General features: G+C 33.9%; 2 protein-coding genes across 4 annotated transcripts; both read left to right on the top strand.

Moving 5' to 3' along the window:
- The first annotated feature begins 1,155 nt into the window (after positions 1-1,155).
- On the top strand, positions 1,156-13,232 carry LOC105114204 (probable LRR receptor-like serine/threonine-protein kinase At1g53420). Of its 2 annotated transcripts, XM_011010683.1 has the most exons (31): positions 1,156-1,568; positions 2,068-2,212; positions 2,353-2,424; positions 2,549-2,620; positions 2,718-2,773; positions 2,838-2,853; positions 2,974-3,045; positions 4,340-4,411; positions 4,516-4,587; positions 5,424-5,495; positions 5,624-5,695; positions 5,787-5,858; positions 5,993-6,064; positions 6,147-6,218; positions 6,371-6,442; positions 6,555-6,629; positions 6,916-6,987; positions 7,269-7,334; positions 7,432-7,509; positions 8,781-8,852; positions 8,983-8,994; positions 9,071-9,117; positions 9,549-9,916; positions 9,988-10,180; positions 10,291-10,410; positions 10,508-10,623; positions 10,721-10,931; positions 11,372-11,488; positions 11,646-11,877; positions 12,268-12,418; positions 12,754-13,232. In XM_011010683.1, the coding sequence occupies exons 1-31, from the start codon at positions 1,352-1,354 to the stop codon at positions 12,970-12,972; spliced, it is 3,375 nt and encodes a 1,124-aa protein (XP_011008985.1). In that variant the 5' UTR covers positions 1,156-1,351; the 3' UTR covers positions 12,973-13,232. The 2 variants fall into 2 exon arrangements, with proteins under 2 accessions (XP_011008985.1, XP_011008986.1); XM_011010684.1 differs by lacking the exon at positions 2,838-2,853 and having other exon boundaries at positions 2,718-2,783; positions 2,971-3,045.
- Positions 13,233-14,932: 1,700 nt separating this feature from the next.
- Positions 14,933-18,436, top strand: LOC105114201 (disease resistance RPP13-like protein 4). Of its 2 annotated transcripts, none has more exons than XM_011010677.1 (3): positions 14,933-15,083; positions 15,203-15,249; positions 15,598-18,436. In XM_011010677.1, exon 3 carries the CDS (start codon positions 15,627-15,629, stop codon positions 18,177-18,179), a length of 2,553 nt encoding a protein of 850 aa, XP_011008979.1. In that variant the 5' UTR covers positions 14,933-15,083; positions 15,203-15,249; positions 15,598-15,626; the 3' UTR covers positions 18,180-18,436. The 2 variants fall into 2 exon arrangements, with proteins under 2 accessions (XP_011008979.1, XP_011008978.1); XM_011010676.1 differs by having other exon boundaries at positions 14,934-15,083; positions 15,612-18,436.
- Positions 18,437-19,663: the final 1,227 nt, after the last annotated feature.

The following is a 19,663-nucleotide window of genomic DNA, read 5'->3' as shown; positions in this document are numbered from 1 at the left end:
ATCAGTCATTAACTATTATGAAAATAATGTTTTCTTTCTGATTTATTAGATGAGTACTGTTCATAATATAATAAATTATTTTAAAAAAATTAACTTCTCTGAAAGAAGTTATTTAAACCTTTTTTTATAAAAAAAGATTATGCAAAAGTTTCTGGTCCTAGCCATCTCAACCGTCGATGTATCTACATAATAAGGTTTGTTGAGTACTTTTACCTTAAACATGATAAGATATTAAAGGAATTTTTTGTGTGGAAACCATTTGCATGCAGCACACTGTTCTGCTTGACGTGGATTTTTTTTGCCCAGTTGTGTGGAAACCATTTGCATGCAGCACACAGTTCTGCTTTGACCTGGTACGGACTGTCATTATAGTTTATGTGCTCGTCAGTTTCAATATTTGTGGATTGTTTTTCTCATCTTTTTCTTAATTTTCTTGATGTCTTTGGGCATTTATATTTGAGTCTTCTTACAGGAAGAATATGTAATGGCTTTTTCCTTACTCTTTACTCTTTTTTTTGGAATTATAGCCCCCAGAGAGCGGACACCTCGTTTGAGTTATGTGACTTGTATTGTACACTGCTTAAGCCACCGTGTTTCGCATGATCCACTTGCAAGTTTGATGCTGCATTTTTTTCTTTTTCCTTTCTTGTCTTTGGAAAATTCAGCAGCTTTGCTTCCTTTTTCGCTGCCTTGCTTTGCTTCCTTCTCCAGCGTTGGCTTGGTGTTTAATGTATCCCAAGTTCTCAGAAAAGAAAATTTTAATATCATCAACAACCAGTAAACAACCCATTAACAAGTGACTTAACAACACCTGTTTTCCTGACCCACTGCTTAATTAATCATTTAAGTACAATTTCGAGATTTTAATTGTTCCTGATCTTCCTGTTTAAGTATTAGCTGATCCCATTTCTTTTTCTTTTTATCACCTCGTTTGTGCACTTTTTCTTGTCGTTCTCTTTTTATCTTTCGTCTTTGTTATTTTTTTGTTTCGCAACAAGAATCAATTTCAAGGAACAAAATACAAATAACAGTAAAGAACACAAAAGGCATTACTGTATGCAGAATCGATTACTTTGGTTACTTTCCAAAAGAAATCTTCCTCTTTAGTCGCTATCCAATAGCCCAATATCAGTCCCTGTTTCCCCACCTTGACGTCGTGAGATGATATCATTCCTTTGAATTTTGAAGATTACTTCAGGAAGAGGAAAACAACAAAGCTGTTGAAGAGAACAAAGCATCTGATTGCCAGTTGTAGATAATCTCTCTTTTGACAACACAGTTGTGAATTACAAGGTGTTTTATCGTTTTTCTGCATGTACATTTATATATAAGAACACAAGAGTAGTGGCACATGCACCCTCACCAAGCAAAGCACGGCAGAAGTACTACTGTTATGTCGAAACTAATGGGTTCTGAATTGTCAGTAATACTCATTAGTAGACTTCTTCTCCTCGTCCCTCTTCTCCTATGGCAACTTGGCACTGGCACTACTTTCAATATTGGAACTAAAGCTGCTGCTGATAATGGCGATAACACTACAAAAATCGGTACCCTTAAAGATTCTGAAGGTACAAATTAATCGATCTCCTATTCTTTCGAAGATGCTGAATATATTTTTAGTTGTTATCTAGAATTGAACCCCTACCAAACTTTAATTACTAATTGATGTAGGATAGAGTTAAAGCATGGGGATAGAAGATTAAAAAATTCCTTAGAATTAAGTCGATTAAGAAGACAATATATAATTAGAGAGAAATATAAATCTAAAATCTCATTTAATTATATAAATTTTTATGTAGAGATAGTTATTTCTCAAATTACTTTCACTTTAAATTTATAAAAGTATAATATAAAATTATATTGTAAAGCCTCATTTCATTTAAACTTTTAAATTGAAATCATTATTTAAAACATTCAGTTCAAACTTATGTAGTCCTCAAAATTTCCATTTTTGGTTAATGTATTCCATCTATGTATTAATGTAGATTGAGTATTTTTATCTTGAACATGAGAATATCTTGTTGGGATTTAATCAAAAGAACTTTTGTGTGCTGAAACCTTTGGCAGCAAAAGCTCTTGAACTCCTTGTCAGCAGTTTGCAGTCCAATGAGACAAAGCCGGTCAAGTTGAGTTTGGATTGTTCAAACGAAGAGGATGCCGAGATTAGATGTTCCTGTGATAACAGCAATGAACCTTGTTCCATCACTGAAATGTATGTCCTAGACTTGATTATAAAATCAGTTTGTTATTAACAAAATCAAGCAATAGAAAAAGAAATTAAGAGAAATTTTGCATAAAACCTATAAAAAAAAATAATCCTCTTTTTGTGAATCACTTTAATTTCTATGTCAGAAATTTGTCAGGCAAAAAATTAGACGGACAGATTTCCTCTTCAATAGGTGACTTTGAGATCTTGAAAATACTGTAAGTACCATCACTCCATCTCATTGCATGACTTGTACATACACTACCGTGCCGTGTGCTGTGCTTGTTGAGCTAAACATGGTTACAGTGATGAAATTGAGGTTTGATCATCTTGCCACAACAGTGATCTATCCAACAATCAGCTTACTGGTGAAATTCCTTCCTCGCTGGGGAAATTACAGCTTCTCGAAATATTGTATGTTAAAGCTATGATTAGTGATTCTATATATATATAAATGATGCCATGGGCTCTGCTTAATTCTAACGGTAAAATGCCTTTGTGCAAAAATCAGGGACCTTGCAAACAATATATTGACCGGGTCGATACCTGATAACCTGACACCGTTGCAGAATCTGAAATCTTGCAAACAATATATTGACCGGGTCGATACTTGATCGCCTGATACCGTTGAAGAGTCTGAAATTCCTGTAAGCCTGTCCCAGTTGCTTCCAGTTTTAGGATTTAATCCCTTTTTTTTCCCCTCACAAAACAAGAAACAAACAAAGAAAATGCATTTCTAAGAGTATAATTTCTCTGTGCAAAACCAGGGACCTTACAAGCAATACGTTGACCGGTTCCATTCCTGCGAACCTGACAACTTTATATAATCTGAGAAAACTGTAAGTACTTCATAAAAAAACTCTTACCTTCCATTCCTTTTCTTTTTAATGTGATCGTGATAGAGTTGAGTCAAGATAGAACAATTTTATTTTTTTTGTTACGGAAAAATAAAAATATTAACATCAATTGAACTATAACTTTTTGGCAATAAAATATATTAGATAAGTGTACGTAGTTCAGTCCAATCATATAACTAATAAATTATATATAACTTATGATAAAATAGCTGTGAGATTCAATATTTTGTGTCGACTCATAATGAGGCAGAATCGTGCAAGAAAGCTGCAAATCCTTGTTCCATAGTTCAATTTAATTTAAAAGGTGCTTGGCTTCGTCTTTTTATCTTTAAGCTGTAAAATAATATTTGTAAAATTGCTTTTGGTCATAATTAACAAAACAAAACAAATTATAAAATAAAATTCTTCCTTTAAAGAAGCATAGGAGCATGCTTAGAATGATTTAAGAGATAAAGATACACTTATAAACAAGGATGAAGCCAGCCAGAATATTATTTTTGAGGGGGTTAAATTAAAAAACAAAATTAAAAGAGCTAAAAAGTTAAAATTTACTAATTTTAGAGCTAAATTTTTTAATTATTTAAGAAAAAAAATATTTTAGCACGGGCCGGGGCCACTACCTCCGCCCCTGCTTATAAAATTATGTTAAGCTAATAGCTAATCCAAAATATCCTTCTATCTTTTTTCAATGGCATTGATCATGCTTTTTTTTTACCCAAACATACTGTTTCGAAAGAAAAAAAAAGGTATATTATTTTTAAACTACTGCACAAAGAGTTCTCTTTTAGTCCACATATTGTCCCATCTCATATAAAACTCAGATATATGGACAATTTTCATGGATCCTATGTGCATGTAAGAAAGAGGTATACAACAACCACCGATTTCTCTTGCAAGATTACTTGATATAGAGTGTATTGTCTCTAAAGATAGTGAAGAAATATAACTTTGCTACATCATATATAATTTTGCTAATCATTTCAAACACTGCGCTAAAAAGTTCTAAATATTGACTGTTATATTACCAATATTCGTAGAAGTACATAATTCAATCCGTTGAAATTAACTGAAGGACTTTTTCTTCTGGTATGTGTGAGTGTGGTGACTTCAACTGAACAACATTCTAGCCTCTAATGATCATAACCATGCTAAGAATTTTGAATTATGCTCTAAGAAGTTCCATTGAATGCTCCAAGAAAGTTTATTCAATTCAGTCAATTGAAATTTACTGAAAGTCTTTCTCTTCTTGGAACCCGTGATGATTGTACCCGAACAGCAGACTTGCCGACAACAATCTTGATGGTGAAATCCCTAAGAACCTGAAAGGTTTACAATGGCTTGGCTATTTGTAAGTCAATGCTATGTATGCTACCTTTGCTTTTATATCTCTAGTCTTGGTTTACATGTATTCGTGTGTATGTGTGTATCCTCATTCGTATATATGTCCATCAGGGATCTTGAAAGGAATAAATTGACAGGCAGTATACCAGACAGCATAAGTTATTGTAAAAATTTGACAGCCATGTAAGTCTTTCTCCATGTAGCCGAACATGTACTCCTTTTCTTGTGTGGTGAAAATTAAGTAGAGCTGGTAATGGATAGATAGCAACAGTACATAATAAGTCTTTCAAATTAAATACATAAAAAAAAACATTGATTACACAGAATCAATGTTATGTGTACATTAAATCTCAGATGACACTTTTTACGATGGTTAAATACGAGGCGTTCATTGGCCAAAACAACGTTTGATGCAGTTTGTCCATTAGGTATAGTTGTTGTTTTGTTTTTCTGTGTTCTCACCAAGTGGTGATCATTCCATTTAACATTTTGGGTTGTAAATATGAGACGTTTGGTTTGAATATCAACTAGTTAATTACTAAAAAGTTTGTTTTGATCTTTAAGATAATAGTGTGAATGATCATAGTATGTTAGATAATGTCATGGAATTATATCAGCTTAAATATTTAAATGAGATTCAAATAATGGTTTTATAATAATTTTTTAACACTCTCTCTCCCTCAAATAAATTTGTTTTTGAGAATTGAGATTTTCACCGTCTTAATAACCAAATATCCTTCCGTCACTATAAAATAAAGCCAATGCAGGTAAAGTGCACTTCCACTTTGTTAAAAACAACTGGCACGCACGTGATGAGCGTGCGTGCCTGTCTGCACTTATAACACAAGTGGGTGGACTACTCTCTTAAAAAAAACAAAAAAAAAAAAGAGCATATCTTTATCGTTGAATGTCAACAATCCTTTAATATAATTAGTATATACTCTAATAACTTGATGTTTGTGGAATGCTAACAATTTAACCTTTAACTCTAAATCGAATATTTGTGAATCGTCTCGCAGCCTTCTTCGGCTCAACAACCTGGGAGGTACCATACCTCGAAGTTTGGGCTCACTCTCTAAGCTAAAATTTCTGTAAGGAACTTCAGAACCAGTTGTTAAGTTACATGAATATGGTTTCAGCAATCATAATTTTTTTTTACCGCTGTTATCATTCGAACATGATTGCTTTTTTATTACACTTAATGTTATTCAATTTGCAGGGATCTTTTTAGTAACTCGTTGTCAGGCCATATTCCTTTCGAACTGGGAAAACTGTCTTCCCTCCTTACTTTGTATGAAAAATACACTCACCGCTTCTTTTATTTTCTCTTCCAAGTGTACTATAAATCACCTACTTATTCCTATGTTTCCCTTGGTAAAAAGGAATCTGGATGACAATAATCTCGAGGGAAACCTTCCTATAGAACTTGGGAATTTGTTCAACCTTACAGAGCTGTAAGTATCTTTCTTTTTTATTTTTAACAATGGGGAAGTCGAATTGGTCAGTCATCATTGCCAGTCATCCTAAGGGAGGAATGGTATAGCATGCAAGGTTAAATTGTTATATCTTTGGCCCTAATTTCTTCCAGCTACTTGTCATCCAACAAGTTTAACGGAAGTATTCCTGAGACATATGCCCAACTTGTCAATCTGGAAGTCTTGTAAGTTTCTTCCTTAATTTCAATGTAATGTATTTAGTTCTACTATTCGTTATCATTAAAGAAGGCTTTTGTGTCAATGCAGTGTAGTTGGTGGAAACAATATGTCTGGTAAGATACCTAATTATTTTGGAAATTGGTCCAATCTCACCAAACTGTAAGTGTTCTATAATGAGTGTTTGTTTTTTTTTCTCTCCTTATTCTTTAATATGATAGTCAATTTAAATGATATGATCTATAGAAGAGATAATTAAATTTATCAAGCTAACCAATTCGATTTAGCTGACCATATTATTATGTACTTGTCAGGATTCTTGTAGGAAATAATTTTAAAGGGGATCTGGCTGCAGAAACTTTTACTCTGCCAAAATTACAGATATTGTATGTGCAGCCCTGTGATGCCACGGATTTTATTTTATTTACATGTGCAGATAGAGATGAAACGTGTTGTTTTCTTATTAATGAACTCTAAAGTCTTGTTCGATTATTCCAGGGTGGTCAGTGACGTAAGTAATCCTGGAATATCTTTCCCAGAACATGAAGTAATATCTAGAAGTTTGATTAAAGTGTGAGTATTGTTTATCTCCGTATAGTGTTAATTGCTGGTTATCCATCATAGAAGCTAAAGTCTAGCCCTGGAAGCTATCATACATACAGCCTAGCAGAAAAGACTAGAGATATTAAATAGGAGATTCATTCTAGGATCAGAACTTAAGAAGGGCGGGGTGGCATTTAGGAAGGGGAGGGCTAGTTTTTTTTTATTTAGCTAGAATATCAAGGCCTATTGCTCATCCTGATAAATGAAAACTAAATCTTCAAATATGATTCCCTTACTTCTTCAATTGTTTGTACAGGATTTTGAGGAATTGCGATATTAGGGGCCCAATACCTGAATACATTGGCTGGTGGCCTCAGTTAAGATATCTGTACGTTCACCTTGCTTTCTCAAATATTTATTCCATTTAGGTAGTTTAACTTTTTACTCATCTAAGGCTACTTTTGGTATTGCGGTGCAACCACCGCGCCACTAATATTGGGCCAGCGCACAAGAAGTTAGTTATAGTCGTTGGTATTTTGGCTCCCTGCACTTATTCGCAACTCTTGCTTATTCTTTCAAACTTCAGTATGAAAAAATCCACATTATATTATCTATGTTGAGTACTATATATAGAACCAATATTCGATGTGTTTTGCTTTTGTCTTGCAGTGACCTGAGCTTCAACAACTTAACTGGTGCCATTCCCGATTCATTTCAGAACATTAGTTACAAGTTGTATGTGTTCTTTAAACATTAGACGTTTCTGTTTATTTTTATGATAATGTACAGCTGGCAGACCAATGTTGCTAACGGGTTGTTGTTTCCTGCGTAGATTGCTAACAAACAACTCGCTTAATGAGCTTCCTTCCTGGATCACTAGCAAGCAAAATCGATCTTCCTATCCTGAAATGTAAGACAGTACTTAGATTGACAACAAATTTCTTTAGTATAACTTACTGCCATGGACTTATACTTACTCTTGGCGTGAAGCATGATTCAATAGTGCAAGAGTAGATTGGCTATAGTGTACATAATTTTTATTTGTTCAATCATTCATATATATTTAACTATATTATTATAATGTATTATTTTCTGTTAAGCCATGTTCTTAATGGCTATAATAGCTACTTAATAAATCACTTGAAAATCATCAAAAAAAAATATTATTATAGTTATTATAATTATATTTATTTGTAATGTTTGTATTGTATTTAAACAGGAATAGCAATAGCAATAGATCTCATATGCATTAAAATTGCTCAACCTGTTGAGTTAGGCTCAACAATTACATAATATTAAAAACTATCTCATTTCATAAACTTAAATTACTATATTTAATCAATTATATTATTTTATTTTTTTTAATGTTTGTATTGTATATAAACAAGAATAGTAATAGATCTCATATCCATTAAAATTGCTCAACCTACAGAGAGTTAGCTGTTAGGCTCAACAATTACATAATATTAAGTTATTATTTGATATCCCTAAAATAGTTTGTGACAATACTTTTAAATAAAAAAATTTTAAATTTAAAACTTACATATGTCTATTACTGCTTTATATTTAAATTTTAATTTAAATTAGATTCAAATGAATTTATGATTTTTGTTAAAGTATTATCTCATGACAAAATTTTAAGTTATTCGATGAGGTTTTATAATATGATTTATATTACTTTCTAGTACAACTTCTTCATAGAAAAATATTTTTTGAACTTGAAATTTGCATAAGTTTATCACTATCTTATATATAAATTAGTTTTAATTAGAAAGAATAGGATAATTAGTGCAATTCTTTAATATCATATTGAAAAACTATTTTAATTCAAAAGTTTAAACCATTAAATAAAATATCTGAAATGGTTTTATATTAACTCTCTAAGAATATTAAGATTTTATTAAATTATTCATAATATATAATCAATAGAGGATTTTAAGAATATATATATGAGTGCATGCATTACGAATGTGTTGTTTGTAAAATGGTAATTTCTCCTTCTCCTTGACTAATTTGTTTCTTTTCCACCTCAACATTGTGTTGAAATATGAAGCATTTTAGAGAGTACGTAATTTTATTTATTTATTTTTTAATAATCGTGGATTTTATTAAAAACATGGCTATAGAGAGTACGTAATTTAAATTATATAAGCTTCATGTTTATCAGTTGTTATTTTGCAGGTATCTTTCATACAATAACTTCAAAGAGAATTGTGCAAATTCAACATGCTTGGACACGGAAAAAGTACACATGTAAGGGGACAGAGCAGGCTCCAATCCATCTGGCTTTCTGTGACACTGTTATTTACTTTCGTAAATCACTTTTGAAAGTTTCACACTGATTTATTTTTTTTTATGATCCATGATCTTGGTGCTTTTCCAGTCATCCGACTAGGTATGTGGTATCATCATTTTCTACAACAAGAGTAATCATGAAGTATTTCTAACAAATTTCTCTGTTAATTTCTTAGATCTTTCATAGATAAGATGATGCAGAAAGAAACATGTCGTCGAAAGCGTATGTTCATTCTTCTGATAGCTAAATGAAGTTGTTTCGCATATACTGTATATCAAATTGGAATTAGTTATTTAAACCTTCGTCTTCTTTCTTTACACAGATAGAGAATGCTACAATCCTTAGTCATTGGACAAACTGTCTAGGGGTTAGCATTAGTACATGAACTAGATTGGCCACCATGGCCAAAGTTGAGGAGCTATTTTGGTCTCCTTAAAAGGGCATTTTTTAGTCTCAAACTCTCTAAAGAGAGGGTTTGAACATAACACTTCCTTGCAAGTAGAAGGAAATCACTAAAATTAGACAAGAGGTCTATTGATGAAATTCTTATCTAACTTAATCATTGAAAATAATATGGAGAGAATTGTTTCTTCTGAATTCTATCCACTTTATGAGAACAATCATCTTTCTACTGAAAATAAGTTTTCTCGCAGATAATTCCTTGTATATAAATTGTGGTGGTGAGGAGGTAACCGTGGGAAAGGCTCATTATCATAACGATACCTCAACATCAAATTTTTTTCAAAGTCCAAATGACGATTGGGCTTATAGCTATTCTGGAGACTACCTTTGGGCCACAATCAATGACAGTACTATAGTAAGAAACTCGACATGTGAAGTTTCTAGTCCCGAGGCAAAATTAAATAACAATTTCCGCCTTGCTCCTGTCTCTCTAACGTATTATGGGCTTTGCTTGAGTAAAGGCAAGTACCATGTGACACTTCATTTTGCTGAAACATTATATTCAAAGGGAGAAGATAACAGCAGAGTAGGGAAACGTGTGTTCGATGTGTATATTCAGGTAAGTATTTCACTTTTCAGAATGCCAATTTATGTAGTAATATCACACTCTTAAGGAACTCTTGATGGCAGAAAGAGAGAGTGGAGAAAGACCTCAACATAAAGGAAGCTCTTGGAGGACAAAATGAAGAACTAAAGCGAAAATACACCACCAAAATACATGATGGTTCGTTGGAGATCCGTTTCTTCTGGACTGGCAAAGGATCTCTGTACAATCCACCTGCTATCAATGGACCTCTCATATCAGCTATTTCAGTCACCCGTGGTAGGAAAGGAAGCAAGACTTACCCTTTTCTGATAAAACCCAGATTTCTGTTAATCTGAGAATAAATTATTGCTTGCATTTTACAAGCTGCTGTTTTTTTGTTTCCAAAGTTCCCAGAAAACTACGCCCTTGGGAAATCGCGGTGATTGCAGTAAGCTGTATTTTGTTTCTGCTGCTGCTGTTGGCTTTCATGTGGAGAATGGGCTGGATAGGAGACAGAGAATTACGGGGTAAACACTAAGAGAAGAAGATTTATGAACATAATCTGTTATCTATCTCAGTAATTCTTAAGATAATCGTGGTTTAACTCATTTGTTATTTGAATAGAAACAAAAGTGAAGATCGGAGGAAAACCTTTCACCCTTAAACAGATCATTGATGCAACTAGAAATTTTAGCCCCGAGAACGAGCTTGGTAGGGGGCGTTCTGGGATAGTATACAAGGTTAAAATCTTTTCCTGTTCATAAACTTTTGTCTTTGAAGGGATAATTTTTTTCATTTTCTTTGATTCCTCTTCGTTTCTTCATGTGGAGAAAGCAGGCTGACCTGCCAAATCTGACAGTAGCAGTGAAGAAGCTAGATCCAAAGTCAAAAGCAGTTGATGAAATAGCAAGCGAAGTTTATGCTAAGAAGGCCTTGGACTTGAAACATGACAACGTTGTTACATTGCTTGCTAGTTATTCCAGAAGGCACCTGCATTTGCTCATCTACGAATACATGAAACATGGCTCACTTGAACAAGTTTTATTTGGTAATTTTTTCTTTTTATCTCAGTTTCAATCCCAGTGTTGATTACCATGTTGCTTCTGTTATATAGCTAGGATTTATTTGATATGTTTCATTTTATGAAAGAATGTTTTAAAACCATAGATGAGGTATCCTGTTTTCATGATATTTTACGTTTCTGTGTCTAATTTTTTTAATTAACCTTTTCTATTGTTTTGTATTCAAATTTTATTCTCTCTATACAACAGTTACTCACGATTGATGTTCATCTTTTGAGATTGTAATGGTATAGCTTCCACATTCATAAAACTCTTGGAACTTTGAAAGGTTTCACTGCTCTGTGTGTGTGTGTGTGTGTGTGTGTGTGTGTGTGTGTGTGTGTGTGTGTGTGTGTGTGTGTGTTGAGTTTGATTTTCAAAATCTACAACGTGAGAGGATATTGACTAGTGCCATGGGGATATGCAGGCACAAATTCTACAGAGCAGCTCGATTCGCCGGAAAGATCTACAATCTGCCAGGGTATAGCGAAGGCCTTGAAGAATCTACTTAGATGGAATCCACAAACAATTCAAAAAAGCACAGGTAATGATTTAGTTGTTTATATGTGGATCAATCAAAACAATTTTAATGAAGAACATGACATAACTGAATTGAAGCCATTTTTTTTCCTCACACAAAATTTAACTTATATCGCTATATGTGTGTGTGATAGATTGAGTATTGACTTGGTTATTTGCAGATTCAAATCCTAAAGTGCAACTTGATTGGCAAAAAAGATTTAATATCTGCAAGGGAATAGCAAAGGGTTTGAAGTATCTACATGAAAGGAAGCCACAAATAATTCACCGAAACATTAAATCCACTAATATTCTGCTTGATGCAAGTTTGAATCCCAAAATATCAGATTTTGGGTTGGCAAAGCTTTACGAGGAGGGAAATCCATATATTGCAGTTGGAGCAGGAAACCAACTGTAAGCATAAAATTATCTTACAATTTTATTTTTCTATGAAGTTTAATTCCGAATACAGGAAAGGTGCCGATCATAGTAATGCACCTTTTCATACTGTTATTAAAGGTGGCTCGGGTCGGGTTTTAAAATAAATATTAGAGGAGTTAATTCGGTCAAATTCAATTAACTTAGTAGGCTAAAACTTGGTTTGATTTTTTTAGAAAAAATATAGTTTTAACTTCAAAAAACACTTAAAACAACTCCATTTTGAATTGAACATAGATTAACCCGTTTAATTCATGACCCGGAACAGGTTTAATAACTTTGCCTTTTCAGCTGATAGTTGACACAGGCTGCTTAGAGAAAGAAATTGGGTTCCCTATTTAATCTATCATTTCTTTGCAATTTCAGTTCATACATGGCACCAGAATATGCAACCCGAAGAGCCATGACTGTCAAGGTCGATGTCTTCAGTTTTGGGATCCTTCTTCTTGAAATCGTTAGTGGGAAAAATAATGCAGATTCTAGTGGAGACGAAAACTCTGTTTTTCTTCTAGATACGGTAAGAGCTAGAAACAGTTTCTCTTTAATTAAACGTTTTAGTCAAAATAACAAAAATTAAGTACCCGCTTCAACGCTTTATCTTAAAAAATGGAAAAAGAAGAATCTACCATTGATATTTTCCGGTCTCATAGCAACCATCATCCAATTGATGTATTCAAGAAACTCATAATTTAGGATTGGATGTTTCAGTATTATTAGTATCCATCGATCGGACATTAATGGGGAGTAAAAGTATGTAGAATTATTAGTATCCATCGATCGGACATTAATAGGGAGTAAAAGTATGATACTCTTTTGAGGACTTATTGCTTAAAGGTTCTCACATAAGTGCAGGCCAGTAAGTTGCATGCGAAGCAAGAACTTGAACAGCTAGTTTACACAAGGTTGGACACAAGTAGTGAAAGCGGACAAGCAAGCATTGCCTTGAACCTGGCAATAATGTGCACCGATCAATCACCTTCTCTCAGGCCTACAATGTCTCAGGTTGTGGCTGTACTTGAACGTTCAAAAACCCTTGAGGATATTTCTAAAGAGATCAATGCCTCGGCATGATTTGGCGTCTGTCCCGCGTTACCGGATGGTCGATATAGCTTGTGGCTGTGTGTTTTGTTTAGTTTCTCTACATTTATGGATGGTTATCTCCTTGGTTTCTTTTACTTGATGTCCTCGTGTTTTTCAAAGAGATCAATACCTTGGAACGATTTGCAGTCTGTCCTGCAAGACCTGATGGTCGATATAGCTTGCGATTGTGTGGTTTGTCAATTTCTCTATATTTATGGATATTTATCTTATTGTTTTCTTTTATTCCTTGACGCCCCTGGTCTTTTTTATTGGAATCTTCTTGGAAAATATTGGAGTAAAAAATGCTCCCTCTGGTACCATAAGAGAGTCCTCTTGTTTTTTTAGATGCCCCAAAATGTACGTCTTTTGCCAAAAAAAAATCAAAAAATTAAGAAAAGGTATATGCCAAGAATACTAGACTTTTCTTTACAGATTCTAATGCACAAAGCTGGCTCTTGTTTTCACCAAGTTTTTGGATGGGTGTTTTCTTAACTTATTTGAGAGAGACAAATAAATAAAATCAAATACATCAATTTAGTCATCCAAAGGACACAATATTGCAAAAATAGAAAATTATTTAGTTAATTCCTTTATTCTTGAATATCTACCAGGAACATCAAGAAAAATAATTTTAAAGGGAATCTACTTCTTGACAAGTCTAAAATAGATATTGTGGGATCCATCAACCATGACTTAGGTCATTTTTAATGGTGGAAAATATAAAACTATTTAGTTAATTCCCTTATTCTTGAATATCTACAAGGAACATCAAGAAAAATAATTTTGAAGGGAATCTACCTTCTTGACAAGTCTAAAATAAATGTTGTGGGATCCATCAACCATGACTTAGGTCATTTTTAGTGGTGGAAAATATAAAACTATTTAGTTAATTCCCTTATTCTTGAATATCTACAAGGCATATCAATGGAATCTACCTTATTGACAAGTCTAAAATAAATGTTGTAGGATCCATCAACCATGACTTAGGTTATTTTTAGTGGTGAAAAATAGAAAACTATTAAGTTAATTCCCTTATTCTTGAATATCTATAACTAATATCAACAAAAAGAATTTTAAAAAGAATTTATCTTTTTGACAAGTCTGAAATTGATGTTGTGGAATCCATTAACAATGACTTAGGTCATTTTTAGTGGTGGAAAATATAAAACTATTTAATTAATTCCCTTATTTTTGAATATCTACAAGGTACATCAATGGAATCTACCTTATTGACAAGTCTAAAATAAATGTTGTGGGATCCATCAACCATGACTTAGGTCATTTTTAGTGGTGGAAAATATAAAACTATTTAATTAATTCCCTTATTTTTGAATATCTACAAGGTACATCAATGGAATCTACCTTATTGACAAGTCTAAAATAAATGTTGTGGGATCCATCAACCATGACTTAGGTCATTTTTAGTGGTGGAAAATATAAAACTATTTAATTAATTCCCTTATTTTTGAATATCTACAAGGTACATCAATGGAATCTACCTTATTGACAAGTCTAAAATAAATGTTGTGGGATCCATCAACCATGACTTAGGTCATTTTTAGTGGTGGAAAATATAAAACTATTTAGTTAATTCCCTTATTCTTGAATATCTACAAGGCATATCAATGGAATCTACCTTATTGACAAGTCTAAAATAAATGTGGTGGGATCCATCAACCATGACTTAGGTCATTTTTACTGGTAAAAAATAGAAAACTATTTAGTTAATTCCCTTATTCTTGAATATCTACAAATAACATCAACAAAAATAATTTTAAAAAAAATCTATCTTCTTGACAAGTCTGAAATTGATATTGTGGAATCCATTAACAATGACTTAGGTCATTTTTAGTGGTGGATCCATTATTTGTTTTCTTTTTTATTTTCCCTCTAGTTTTCCCCTATAATTGCCCCCCTTCAGCTATCTGCCAAAAAAGAGAAAGTGGCTTTAACAAAGCATCTATACCTCAGCCCTTTTATATTAGCAATGATGACCCCAAAATTATTCTAATCTCCAATGCTTGGACTATGGTATGGCTTCTCTCAGTAGTTCTTTACAGTTCTTTGGTCACAGCTAAACGAACTCCGCCGCTTGCAGCAAGGTGAATTTTTCTTTTTCTTGCTCTCACGACCATCTTTGTCTTTATGGTTCAGGCTACTTGAGTATGCTTTCACTTCTAGCTTATGTTCTTCGATTGATAAACTTTTTCTGTCCTTTCAGGATTTAAATTTCCGCCCTGAATATTCAAGATCTATTAGCAGTCATCGGTAAGCATTAATTTCTAACTCAATTTCTCTTTTAAAGGCTGTTGATTTGTTATGTTGAGTTACGAGTGATCAGATTAGGTTTCCAGCGTTGAACCATGGAGTCAATTTGCCAACGTAGGTTGTTGCTGAAACTGGACGTGCCTTCCATTTTTCTAATCAAATGTTTTTTTCAAGGACTAGAAAATAGAAACTCTATGATTTACTTGCATGTAATTGATGAAATGTTCGAATTTCAGAAGGCTACAGATGGGAATGAAGTTTAAAATCTATATGGTCTGTAGGACGCTTTCGATTGTATCGCATTCGTGATTTATCATTATAGATGACTATGGAATAAAAAAAAAAAAGACTTTCTTCTACAGGTAAAATACAAGAAGATGGCAGTAGTAGATGCTATGCTTCAAGTCCTGACACAACAAGTGTTCACAGCTCTGCAAGAACATGCTAGATTTGCACTTGACTTCAAAGATCAGTTTGAATTGATGAAGACCAGGCTAGACCTTACGAAGGCCCTGCTTGCTGACACAGAGAACCTCAAGGAAAAGAAGAAAGTTGTCCAGGCCATTTTGATTAGATTGAGAGACCTAATTTACGAAGCTGACAACATAATGACAGATTGCCTTGTTAGAGATGAATATCAGAAAGAAGCATCCTGCACCAGTTTGACACTTAAGAAGCCACTGTTCTGGTATCAAACAGGCAAGAAGTTGAAGGACGTTAACGCAAAACTGGGGGAGATGGAGAAGTCACTAGGCGAGCATTTAAAATACCAGGACCAGAGCGACCATGGAGATAACACATCCCAGAGTATGAAATACACAGCACAGGACTATGTTCCGTCTGAGATAATTGGACTAGAAGAGGATCTGAAAAGGTTAAAGGGCTGGATTGGTGACACAAAAGATGAACTTCTCCTAGTTGGCATCGTCGGGATGGGAGGCTTGGGTAAAACCACCTTTGCCCAGAAAATTTTTAATGATCAACATGTAGCTGGTCGTTATGATAACATGATTTGGGTGTCGGTTTCTCAAGCTTCAAGTGACATGAGGATCATGAGGAGCATGCTGGAACAATTAGAATCGCATTGCTCTGTGTCTGATGAAGCTCAAATGTTGCACAAACTCAATGAACTACTTAAAGGCAAGACATGCCTCATTGTTATGGATGATGTATGGAAGATTAATCAAGGATGGTGGAATCAATTTTTCTCAGGGTTGCAGAGTGCAGTTGGAGAAAGCAGCTGCATCATAATCACAACTCGAAACGAAGAAGTCTTAACTAGCATGGGAGTTGACAAGTCACGGATTCATCGGCCAAAATTGCTAACAGCCAACGATAGCTGGTTGCTGTTCAGCAAATCTGCGTTTTCCAGGTGCAGGGATAGAAAATGCCCAGATGCTCAATTCGAAAGAGTTGGTAAAGAACTCTTGGAGAAATGCGGGGGACTTCCACTGGCAATCAAGGCAGTAGCAGCACTTTTGGCTCCAAGATCAAATTCAGTTCTCCAATGGAATGAAATCAATGAAAATTTTCATGAATTGACTGCCGGAAGAAATTTTACCTCAGTGATGGCGTCTCTTCAACTGAGCTATGATGAACTTCCAATACATTTAAAACAATGTCTATTGTGTTTCTCCGTTTATCCCGAAGACTCCGAGATACAAGCAGAGCAACTGATCCATTGGTGGGTTGCAGAGGGGCTAATCCAGGGCAAGGGCTCAAAAACCGCAAAAGAATTGGGTTTTCGTTACCTCTCTGAACTAGTCACTAGGTGCTTGGTTGAAGCTGTGAATAGACGAGGATATGATGGAAGAGTCTACTGTTGCAAGATGCATGACATGGTGAGGGAACTGACCACTAGAATAGCAGAGGAGGAGTCAATTGGCAAATTTGATGAACAGGGCAAGCAGGAAATGACTGCAAATTCTCGTTGGTTGGGTTTTACAAGTGAAATGAACCAAGAACCATTGAAGAAAAGTTCAAAGCTCAGAGCCTTGCTGATAATGTCAACTAATGATCAAGTTGTGTTTGGTAGGCATTTTGGGTTGCTTGGTTCTCTCAGAGTGTTGGATTTCTCCCTGACTAAGTTGGAGAAGATTTCTACAGAGGAACTCGTGGAATGGATTTCCTCTCTTAAACGCTTGGCATATTTGAATCTAAGTGGTATTGTAGGCCTTAAAGAAGTACCATATTCGTTCAGAAAGCTCCGCAACCTTCAGTTTTTGGTTTTTGCTGGACGCAATGACCTAGGCAAAATAGATCAAATCACTTCTTTGAAAAAGTTGGTGGTCTTGGATTTAGGATCTTGTTTCCATTACTTACCTTCAGGAATAGAAAGGCTATCCTATCTTCAAGAACTGTCTGGATTCAAAGTGGCATCCAATAGCAGATCAGCAGCAAGTTGCAAGTTTTGTGATCTTGAAAAACTTGTCCACCTAAGAGTGCTGAGAATGAGTGTCGGCAAGGACAGTGAAATTACAGAAAATGAAAGGGAGGTACTCTTGAAGCTCAAGAAGCTTAAGGTACTAGCCATTGATGCCCAAGATTGTGAAGACAACATTATCTCTACGATGCTTAATATCCTTTCACCTCCTCCAAGTCTCCAAGAGTTGTATCTCAGGCGTTATCACCAAGATACTCTTCCTAGATGGATCAATCCTGAAAGGCTTTCTAAATTGCAATACATTTGTATTGAGAATGGAGAAATCAGTGACTTCCAAACAAGTCCTCTGTCTGTAGATGGAAGAGATTTTCCTTGGAACATTGAAGGTTTATGTTTTAAGGTCCTGCCAAATTTGAAGCTAGACTGGAAAAAAGTGGAAGAGGATATGCCTTCGTTACAATATGCAGAGGTTAGTGGTTGTCTGAATTTGAGAAATTTTCCACATCCTCTCGACAAGCTGGCTACATGGAGGAAGAGTGAAGATTGAAGATTGAAGAGTTGGGAATAGGAAAAAAAAACAAACAAAGTATCATCTTCTCTACAACGCTTTTGAGGATGTGGAAAATGTGCCGGTGTGGCAAGAACTCTGTGTGCTGGCTTGTTTGTTTGTTTGTTTGTTCAGTTTGGTTGTGATTTGTATTCAGCATCATAAAGACTAAGTGTTTATTTTAAGAAAATCTTGTATTTTGCTGTAGAATTTCAATAACATCATCATGGAATGAGTATTTTTATTATTGTTGTTTTGATATTCCATAATGGCATGATATATTACACTTGGGAGCTCATACAAATGTGAAACATTTCTCTCTTCATGGGATTGACAGTGAGACGCCACAATCTATCTTCAAAAGAACATATTTCTAGAGTGAAAGTTCAGCTAGATGGAGAATGATTATGATGAAAGATAAGATTCTACTAAAAAAAGTCTAAACCATAAGAACTTTGTTTTGAATTTATATTATTAAATACTAGTAAAATGGTCCAGAAAAGCTTATCACTGGAACAGTGAAAACATTTCCAATTTATCTTTGTTCTTCTTCTTTATGTTATAGTATTATAAACAATGGTCCAGAAAAGTTCTATTGGTAAGCTACCACTGAGTTGATTCTCTTTCAAATCTCTAATTAAACCAAGAAGCATTAAAGACCAAACCAGGTAGAATTGAATAAAGATGGAAGTCTATGGAAAGTTGAGATGACATCCACGAAGACGAGAATGGACAGGAATTCGACCAGAAAAAACACCAGTATCCAAAAACCTGAAGAACCCAAAAACTACAATCCTGCTTACGTTCTGGGTATTTTCAGTAAGGAAAGAGGCCTTATTAACTAGAGTGCTTCAGAATTCAAGACATATTCCAAAAAGAAAAAAGGAAGAGCTCTGGTTGGGATGATACTTACAGAGTGTCAAAGCATTTCAGATTCCCCAGTTCCGCGGGTATGGCACCAAGTTGTTTCCTCTTCTCCTCTTTTCTTCATGGGCAAGTATGTTTTCTTGTCTTTTTTTCTTTTGTCTTCTTAGTTTTTTTAATTAATGTTCTTTATAAAAATAAATTTTTCTTTTCATTTTCACTTGTAATTAAACTGAGGTGAGATTTTTTTGTGTTTTTTTTACATTATATTTTAAAAATATATATATATATATGTTCTTAATAATTGTATGAAATGTTGTTGTCAAATTTTTTTTATATTTGATATCAACTTTGTTGGATTTTAGTTAAATAATTTTTTCAATTCAATTAAATTAATTTATTTGTTGCTGGATGATTATGAATTGTGGAATAGGTTTTCTAGGTTAGGTGAAAATATTTTTTAGTTGATTAATTTATTTTTTGATGGTGTTGTTTATTTTTTAGCATTATAGAGTATTATTATTGTTCTAATTATGTTAAATATATTTTTTAAATGTTTTTAAATAATTAATAACAGTATTACTGACAAATTAAATTTATCAGTATATTTTAAAGAATTG

Source organism: Populus euphratica, unplaced genomic scaffold (genome assembly GCF_000495115.2).
Source record: "Populus euphratica unplaced genomic scaffold, PopEup_1.0 scaffold708.1, whole genome shotgun sequence".
NCBI lineage: Eukaryota > Viridiplantae > Streptophyta > Magnoliopsida > Malpighiales > Salicaceae > Populus > Populus euphratica.
The sequence above is the reverse complement of the archived record's forward strand: the minus strand, read 5'-3'. Positions and strand labels throughout refer to the sequence as shown.

What these genes read in the sequence shown, in the direction of transcription:
- LOC105114201 (XM_011010677.1), top strand. Translation starts at nt 15,627, where the DNA reads ATGGCAGTAGTAGATGCTATGCTTCAAGTCCTGACACAACAAGTGTTC.
- LOC105114204 (XM_011010683.1), top strand. Translation starts at nt 1,352, where the DNA reads ATGCACCCTCACCAAGCAAAGCACGGCAGAAGTACTACTGTTATGTCG. An exon ending in TTATATAATCTGAGAAAACT is followed by an intron (nt 3,046 to 4,339) that starts GTAAGTACTTCA and finishes GTACCCGAACAG; the next exon opens with CAGACTTGCCGACAACAATC. An exon ending in AGGAGACAGAGAATTACGGG is followed by an intron (nt 10,411 to 10,507) that starts GTAAACACTAAG and finishes TTATTTGAATAG; the next exon opens with AAACAAAAGTGAAGATCGGA.